We start from the raw sequence: 8,565 nt of genomic DNA, 5'->3' as shown, positions 1-8,565 counted from the left end.
TGCAGCCCTAGACATTAATGTAGCACCTGAGTCTGGCTGCACACTTGACCGTAGACCTTCACCTTGTTGTCCAGACAGGAGCCAAAGATGTGCTGAAGGCCCACAAAGCAGAGGGTACAAAGGGGGCCAGAGATGGACATTCAGCCTCAGGCCCACAGAGCCTAAGAAATATGTTTATTGTTCAAGTTGGCTCATATTGCTGTGTAGGATCTAAGTGCATGTTGTGTGCCAGCTCCACAGAAGACCCAGAAAAGACATCACACTGTATACACAAGACATAGGAAAGCTTTGTGCCCTTCAGGGACAGTGCCTGGCAGAGACAGATAAGTGCTGTGTGCAAAGCGCTAGGGGTTTACATTTTCTTAGAAAGCCCTTGCCTCTGCTCCTGTAGCTCTGCCCCCACTACTGTTTGCAAGGCCCAGCTGTGTTGCTTATCCTCCTTCAGGGAGTGTCCACCCCCAGCATTCCCTGCTGCTCCACAAAGGGAGACAGGAAAGAGAACACTCTGCAGGGTTCTTTGGTCCCCTACATGCAGGAGAGCTGACAATTTAGAGTAAATGTGTGATTTGGTAGCTGCAGCACTTCTCATCCATCAATAAATAGTGAATCAATAAATAAACGAGTAAACAAAAACACACAAATAAATGAACAAGGACAAATGAACACAGAGATCAAGACAAAAGGAACAGGAGCTCTCGGGGGGGGGGGGGGGGATATGTGATCTGACCTAACACTTGGTGGAGGAGACAGAGGTGGTAGGGCCACCCGTAGGGTTTAAGGCATGTGGGAGGCTACAGGGCCTTTGTGCAGTCTGACATGTGTCAGAGGCTGGTAGAGGACACAGACAGCGTGGGTGAGGAAGGTGGTGGGAAGTTGAGCAGCTCCAGCACTGCCACACCCACACTGCTGCGTCTCGTGAACATGCAGGATGCTGCCACCCACTTGTTGGTCCTCGGGTTGTATTTCTCTATGGAGTTGAGACTGGAGCTGCCATCATTGCCCCCCACAGCGTAGAGCCAGCCGTCCATGGCCACCAGGTCATGTGTACTCCTGGGGGTTGGATAGGCAAGAGTAAGCCCAAGAGGCAAGCCATGAGAGAAGCCAAATATGTGGGACATGGAGGGAGGAGCCATAGGGACAGGGCTAGGAAAGGAGCCCCAGGTGCCCTGAAGGACCTGCTGCACTGTTGAGGCATTGTGTACACAACCCCTGGAGCTAGGCTCCTGGAGTCAACCAGATGTAGCAGCAGAACCACTCACCACCCACCCCTGGCCTTATACACCTGCGGATATTCATGGGTGCCACACTCTCCCAGGCACCAGCCTTGGTGCTGTATCTCTCCACTGAGTTGAGGCAGCTTGTGCCATCGTTGCCTCCTGCCACATACAGGGCACCCTCCAGCACTGCTACTCCTGCTGAGCTGCGCCGGCTCAGCATGGATGCCACAGGTGTCCATGAATTCACCTGTAGAGACAAGGGGACAGGCTGGAGGCAGACTCACCAAGGGCCACACAGAGACCCTAATCTTAGCAGGATATCCGAGGGTCAGGGGTAGAAAGCAGACCCTTGGATGGCACAGGTGGCCAGAGATGGGATTATGCTCCATCCTACCCAGCACTTGAGAGGAAGAAACTGTGAGAGGAGCGTGTTATGCACCTGGGGCTCGTACTTCTCCACGGTGGCCAGGTGTGATGAGCTGTCATAACCACCTACGGCGTACAGGCTCCCATCTGTGGGAAGGCAATATACCCACGAAGCTCCTGCAGGTTGTAGGGGTTTGGGGGGATAGGTGGGAAGGGGACAGGCAGGAAAGCAGGTACCATGGGAAGCAGGTCCTGTCACCCACCAAGTGTGGCTACACGCACATATCGCCTCCGGGTGCTCATGGCAGCAATGGATGTCCATGTTCCTGTCAGTGGGTCATACCGTTCAGCACTGTGGGCACCAGAATGATGCTGATGTTCAACTACAACAGTCACGTGACCCTTTCCCAGGACCTGTGCCCTCATCCCCACAATGCTGTGGCTAAAATCCTTGTCACTAGACTCTATGAAAGATAGGAAGGTGTGTTAGATGGGCACAGGCTATTAGCTGCTTGAACTGGTGGGAGGGCCCCAGAGAGAAAAGGGGACAGAATAGTGCCAAGGCCCTATTGATGCTGGGCCCTATGGTGAAGAGGCCTTGGGGATTTGGTAGCCTTGATTAAGCAGGACATCATTCTCTTACTGCTGAGCCAACCCTGTAAGGCCACTGGGGCCCTAACCCAAACTACTACCTGTTGAGGCAGGAAGCCCCATCATAGCCACCAGCTGCATACAGAAGCCCATGCAAGGCAGCTACACCCAGGCAGCTTCGTCTTGTGCCCATAGACACCTCAGGCTGCCACGTGTTTGTCACAGGATCATAGGACTCCACTGTAGCCAGGTCTGAGGTTCCATCGTAGCTAGGAGAAGAGTCCGCAACTGATCACAGATGGCCTGGCAAGCATGTGACAAACCCTTGAGCCATTCCCAGCTTCTATCTTACCCGCCCACGGCATACAGTCGGTTCCCAACAGCAGCGACCCCTACTCTGGCTCGACGTGTGGACATGGAAGCCACCACATGCCAGCGATCAGTTCGAGTGTCATATGCTTCACAGTCTCCGTGGATGGCAAACAGGCTCCCACCACCTGGAAGATGAGAACAACGTAAGTAAAGAGGTCGAAGAAGGCAAGTCAGGGGACTCTAGTGTAACCTAAATACAAATATATGAAGGCTCCAGGAGTGGGAACAGATGGGGACTGGGTCACAATGGTGGGCCCCATCCCACAGGGTCTTTAAGATATACAGGTCCTAAGTGTAATAGATTAGGTCTGTATTTTGAATTGGGGTAGATAGCCTAGGACAAGAATGGGAAGGAGAAGGGGTTCAGCATACCAACAGCAAAGAGCACAGGACCAGCACCCTCACAGCGACGGGGTCTTGTGCGGCTAGTACCCAGAACACCTCTCTGCTCAGGCAGCAAGTGGAACTTAAGGGCCTCAATGAGCAGATCCTTGCAGTCAGGATGATGCCTCACAAGGCTTTCGGCATCCACGTGTCCCAATAGGAAGTCTCTGCTCAGCAGAGGCAGCCGTACACATTTCATCAGCTAGGGCAGGAGGTGCCAGGTAAGGCAAGACCCTAGGGCACACTTGTCCCAGGGCTAATACCCACTCAGGTGCCTATAGCATTTCTACAATTGGTTCTTGAGACAAGTGCCTGTATCACCCCAAAGGAGTCCCTGAATGGAAGATGCTAAGTACTCCAAGAAGTATGCTTACAGCTTAGCCACCTGCATTCCCTCCTAGACACCCTGGGAGCTTCAGGACTTGGCCTCACCCTTGGTACATGCTGCCTCCGAGTGTCTACATCATGTTTGACCCAGCTCAGGACTGCACGATAGACATCTTCCTCTGAGGGCACATTCAGGCTATCACTAGAGACCAATTCCAGCACCTGGGGTGAGGGGAAGGGGAGAGGTCCTCAGACCTGGCATCTGGGTAGGGGAGGGCCCAGAAAACCTGAAGGTGTCTGAACGTATCAGACAGAAGGCATGTACATGTACACGCGCAAATACACACACTTAGTGTTTTAGAGTGAAGGACCAAGCAGAGTGAAGATTCACGGATTTTGGTTCTAGCAGTGCTGGTGATTGGGCAGAAGGGTGAGGGGTGACCTAGGCCCTGAGTAGTCTTAGGTACAAAGAATCAGAGACTGGGGAATCATGGTCCTAGAATGTGGTAAAGACAGGAATCTAAAGCAAATGATTGGGTGGAATGAGAAGATGGAGATGGGGGAAGATGGTCAAGGAATGGATCATAGGGTGACTTGCGAATGAGGATTGCAGAACACTGGCTACTAGGGGCTGGGCTGGGGAAATGTGTGGTGTGGGCTGGGCCCAAACTGGCATGTTACCTGCTTCAGTGGTTACCTGCTTCAGTGGCAACAGCATGAACTCCTCAGTCTTGGCCACATCCACGAAGTGCTGCAGCACGTACCTGTGTGCCGCCTTGAGCAGGTCACCGCATGAGTGAGTGTCTGCAAATCCTCGAATGCCCAGGCAGTTGGAAGGGTCAAGCTGGCTCAGGAGGAACTTGCAGCAGGCATCTCGGACACCATTCAACTGCAGAAGGCTGGCAGCTGGGAGTAGAGTCTGGGGCATGAAGATGGGTGAGGCAGGAGGGGGCTAGAGGAGCACAGAGTAACTGGATACTGAGGAGAGGCATGGGGAGGCCAGGCTACACATATCTGGGACTGGACACCCCAAAGGGGTATGGGTGTGGGAACAGCATGCCTCACCTGAACGTTGCCCTCGCCAACCACGATCTCAGCCGTGTATGCAAACTGCACCAGCTGGTCTAAGGCCTGCGGGTCAATGTCATGCAGTGTCACGTGTGTCTGGCGGCTCTCACTCATTTCATCTGTGAGGATAGTGGGTCAGGCAGTCTACCCTGGGAGATCTGCAGAGAGCCCCCTAGGGCTGCCCAGACTGTAGTATGTGGTACTTGCTTGTGAACATGGCGTGGAAGTAGGGGCTGCAGGAGGCCAACACCACCTTATGAGCACGGATCTCCTTGGCTGCCACATGCAGGACGATGTCACACAGGAGGCCACGCTGCCGCATGCGGCTCATAGCCACAAAGGCATCATGGTAGTGCCGTTTGGAGTTGTGTGCCACACTGTGACCCTCTCGGCTCAACAGCTGCATCGCACCTTCCATGGGGGCTGCAGGCCGGGCCTGCCTGGGCCGAGCTCGCTCTGCCTCCGGGCTGCAGGCAGCAGGGCTAGGTCAGTGTTTATACACCAAAGAGAGACACTCACCCACCCTTAAGATCTCTGGACACAGGAAAGGCAGCTGCAATCTATCCCCAGTAGTCCATCCTGTCATCACCCACTGCTCCTTTCCAGGGCTCAAGTTCTCTCTCTTGTCAAGGAGCCTCCCTGGAGCCAGAGCAGATTCTTTCCTAAACCTCAGCCTGCTCTCACCTGGCACCTGTCCCTTTTTCTCTGCTCACTACCTCTCCTCTCCTAAGGCTCCAAGCTCCCCTTCTAGTGCTTCGGGGAGAAGCAGGCATTTCCCAGGGATCAGTGCTCTCAGTACTGTGAGCACAGTAGGCGCTGGAGAGAAGTTGGCCAACGCTGTTCCTCTGAAGTGAATCCCTGGATCCCACTCACCAGATTGATCTCACCCGGCCCTGGGAGCAGCCCCTTCTGCCCCATTCTGCAGATCTGTTCCATTGTGGCCGAAGAACCAAAGGGCTGAGACCCTGTACCACCTCTTGCAGGGAGCCATCCCTCCCTCAAACCCTCCACTCCACTCACGCCGGCGGCTGGGGCGGCGGTGGCGCCTCAGGCCCGGGCCCCGGGCTACCGTGCTCTGGACTCTGCGTCCTGCCAGCAGGCCGCTCGCCACGGGGCTGCATAATTTCAGCCGCCAAACCTGCGGCGGACCGCAAAATGCAGTATGACTGATTCGGACCGCAGGAAGACTGCCTGTGCTGCGTCCACACAGCGCTCGCCGGTCTCCGCAGGCCCTGTTTCTCGGCGCCGCCCGCCCGGCCTCACACAAGATTGCAGGACCTGCTCTCCCCCTCCCCCCAAAGCCTTGCGCTATCAATCTCCCTCTGCTACGGAGCTCCACTCCCATCACCGCACTCTTCCAAGGAGCACCTAACCTGCTTTTGGCACCTTGGTTAGCTTCAAGTTCGGGTACCCCAGCATTCACCTGCTAGGTATTGCTGTGACTGACAAAACTCCATAGCACTGGGGGAGCGCTGGATGCTAGCCCTCTCGTATTATCCTCAAGCCTTCGTTTCACAAGCGTGTGGAAAGGCAACCTCCCTCATGGTTCAGCGCTCCTTACAAGTTTGTGTATGTTTGTATGCACTAAGGGCTGCGGGGCTGTCAGGGTCTGTCAGGGTGTGACATTCTTGTCACATTCAGGCTCACCAAGGAATTAGGCAACCTTTGACTTAAAAAAAATATGTATATTTTTTCATTTAATGTGTATGGGTGTTTTGCCCGTTTGTGTATTATATAAACTACGTGCTTGCAGTGCCTATAGAGACCTAAGTCTAGAGCATCAGATCTCCTGGGATTCAGTTATGAACCACCCTGTGGATGCTGGGAATTGGATCCCAATCCTCTGGAAGAGTGGCTAGTGTTCTTAAGCCCAAGCCATCTCTATCCAGCCCCTGGATAGAGTTAGTCTGTCTGCCTGCCTACAAGAGTCTCTCTGTGTAGCCCTGGCTGTCCTGGAACTCGATCTGTAGACTGGCTTCGAACTCAAGAGATTCTCCTTCCTCTGCCTCCCGAGTGCTGGGTTTAAGGCCAGCTCTAGTTTAATTTTTTTTTTCTCTCTTTTCTTTTCTGGTTGTAGTGGGCAGGGTTGTTCGGATTTGCAGCCTTGTGTTTCTCGGATAGGAACCGTTACTGCATTTTATAGAAGGTGTTGAGTTGTGATAGCTGATCGGCCTGCAGTGGTTAATAAGTGCACACCTGCTTCACCAATAGGGCAAAGGCACCCTCCCGCCTAGGGTCTGCCGGATTTACAGCATGAGAACCCTAAAGCTCCCAACATGGTAGGACGGGCGGGGCTTGGGAGAGGAAGTCTGGCGGCGCATAGCATTCTGGGCCCGGAAGTGGGGCGTAAGCCGTTTTAAGCAGCATGGCTGTGTCTGGCTCTCCCAGGAGGTGAGTAGAGCTAGTGGGTGGCCGGATCCCTGACCACGCTCGCTCCAGGGTTCTCTACATTTCTAAGAGTGGCTGGCGGGCTGGCAGAGGTCTTGACCTGATATAACCCGCAGGCGACTGGCAGAGTTGACAGTAGACGAGTTCTTGGCCTCGGGCTTTGAGTCGGAGTCGGAGTCGGAGCTGGAGGACATCAAGGAAGCTGCACCACCGGAGAAAAAAGGACGAAGAATCATCTCTAGGGAGCAGCGGAACACCCGCACCTCACCCAGGTGAGACCCCGCCCCTCCCCCCACCTCCGTCCCGCCACACTCTGCACTCTGATCTACTTTCCAGTAGTTCTTTGGTCCGGCGATGCTGCAAAGAATCATGGGTCAGCGGTCTTTGCGCCGATATGCGTTGGAAGATAGTGGTAGAAGGCTTTTATTCCCCTTTGGTTTTTCGAGACAGGATTTCTCTGTGTAGCCTTGGCTATCCTCTGGACTCGCTTTGTAGACGAGGCTGGCCTCGCATTCAGATCCTTCTGCCTCTTCCTCCCTGAGTGCTAGCTAGGATCACAGGAGTGCGCCATCGCCCCCGGCTAGGCTCCTTCCTACCCCGCCCTGTCTCCTCTCCCCCAAGACAGGGTTTCTCTGTGTAGTCTTGGCCATCCTAGAATTCATGCTGTAGACCAGGCTGGCCTTGAACTTATGCCTGCCTCTGCATCCCAAGTGGAGGCAAACAAAAAAAAAAAAAAAAAACCAAAAAAACAAAAAAAAAACAAGAAAAGCACTTGGTCCTGGATAAACCAGTGGTCCGTGTTGGAGAAAAATTAATTATGTGTGCTAGGGAAAAACGGAGGCTGGAGGGCATGTTTGCCAGAACAGATAAGGTTTCTGGGCGGGATGCAGAGATGGGATCAGGACTTGATATTAAATGTTGACAACCTGAGTGGGAACTGTGAAAAAGCAGCCAGCCAGCCTGGTGCAGTGGCATACACCTGTTATCCCAGCACTCAGGGAGGCAGGAAAAAAAAAAAAAGGAAAAAAAAAGTGGACAGCAGCCTTTGAGGAATTAAAGTAAAGCGTGGCTGTGGTGGAACAGACAGAAAGCGGTAAGCAGTGAGGCCAGAGTGACAATGAGGGACATGATTCTGTAAGACCTTTTGGTAAAATGGGAAGCTGTCTCAGGGCTGAGTAATGAAATTACATAGGTAACATAGAAAAGGGGACCTCTAGGACTGTTGTGACTGTCCCTCTAGAACTGTGTGGGTTGTAAGGTTGGAAATGGAGAGTTTTGAGGTAAGCACACACATAGTTTGGAGGTATTACTCTGTAGGAGAGCTAATGACAGTTTGTAACAATGGGGTGGGCATGGTGGGTGCATAGCTGGTCTGGGAATGCCCTCATCATATGCTGAATTTGAAATGATTGTGTTGAAACAGTGTCAGAGGTACTTTGTGTGTGTGAGTATGAAAGAGCAATGAGCCTGATGATTTATCCCCAGAAAATCATCCTGCTTCGTCATTGGTACCTACTGTGAAGGGAACATACTAATATCACGGCCTCATGTGGCAATAAGCAAATTGGCTATGTGGAAGGACAAAAAAACTCCTTCCCCTGTTGGCTTTTCACTGGCTTTACTGACATCTGTTTTATCAGCCTGCATAAGGGATGTGCTTCTGAGCACAAAAACCAGCTCTCTCGGCTGAAGGACAGAGACCCTGAGTTCTACAAGTTCCTGCAGGAGAATGACCAGAGCCTACTGGACTTCAGTGACTCAGACAGCTCTGAGGAGGAAGAGCAATACCACTCCCTGCCAGACACTCTGGAGGTGAAACCTGGCAGACATGGGCAGTGGGGCACCAATAACT

General features: G+C 53.1%; 2 protein-coding genes across 3 annotated transcripts in view; one reads left to right on the top strand and one right to left on the bottom strand.

The window, feature by feature from the left end:
• Positions 1 to 139: 139 nt before the first annotated feature.
• Positions 140 to 5,580, bottom strand: Klhl17 (kelch like family member 17). 2 transcript variants are annotated; one of them, XM_060378874.1, is made up of 12 exons: positions 5,346 to 5,580; positions 4,533 to 4,792; positions 4,323 to 4,444; positions 3,955 to 4,209; positions 3,363 to 3,479; positions 2,919 to 3,132; positions 2,527 to 2,671; positions 2,273 to 2,443; positions 1,847 to 1,935; positions 1,657 to 1,730; positions 1,283 to 1,464; positions 140 to 1,050 (listed from the first exon to the last, which is right to left on the bottom strand). In XM_060378874.1, the coding sequence occupies exons 1-12, from the start codon at positions 5,444 to 5,446 to the stop codon at positions 822 to 824; spliced, it is 1,959 nt and encodes a 652-aa protein (XP_060234857.1). In that variant the 5' UTR covers positions 5,447 to 5,580; the 3' UTR covers positions 140 to 821. The 2 variants fall into 2 exon arrangements, with proteins under 2 accessions (XP_060234857.1, XP_021511936.1); XM_021656261.2 differs by having other exon boundaries at positions 2,276 to 2,443; positions 3,955 to 4,176; positions 5,346 to 5,577.
• Positions 5,581 to 6,563: 983 nt separating this feature from the next.
• Positions 6,564 to 8,565, top strand: part of Noc2l (NOC2 like nucleolar associated transcriptional repressor) — a 12,533-nt gene continuing 10,531 nt past the window's right edge. The window contains exons 1-3 of the mRNA XM_021656359.2: positions 6,564 to 6,716; positions 6,830 to 6,985; positions 8,354 to 8,525. Coding sequence (XP_021512034.1) covers positions 6,691 to 6,716; positions 6,830 to 6,985; positions 8,354 to 8,525 — 354 coding nt within the window. The 5' untranslated portion in view covers positions 6,564 to 6,690. The remainder of the gene's footprint in view (positions 6,717 to 6,829; positions 6,986 to 8,353; positions 8,526 to 8,565) is intronic.

The sequence above is a fragment of the Meriones unguiculatus genome, chromosome 3 (genome assembly GCF_030254825.1).
Source record: "Meriones unguiculatus strain TT.TT164.6M chromosome 3, Bangor_MerUng_6.1, whole genome shotgun sequence".
In the NCBI taxonomy this organism is placed as follows: domain Eukaryota; kingdom Metazoa; phylum Chordata; class Mammalia; order Rodentia; family Muridae; genus Meriones; species Meriones unguiculatus.
This window is presented reverse-complemented; position numbering and strand designations above follow the sequence as displayed.

What these genes read in the sequence shown, in the direction of transcription:
- Klhl17 (XM_060378874.1), bottom strand. Translation starts at nt 5,446, where the DNA reads ATGCAGCCCCGTGGCGAGCGGCCTGCTGGCAGGACGCAGAGTCCAGAG. An exon ending in CCGCCGCCCCAGCCGCCGGC is followed by an intron (nt 4,793 to 5,345) that starts GTGAGTGGAGTG and finishes TGCTGCCTGCAG; the next exon opens with CCCGGAGGCAGAGCGAGCTC. An exon ending in TGTGCGTGTAGCCACACTTG is followed by an intron (nt 1,731 to 1,846) that starts GTGGGTGACAGG and finishes GCCTTCCCACAG; the next exon opens with ATGGGAGCCTGTACGCCGTA.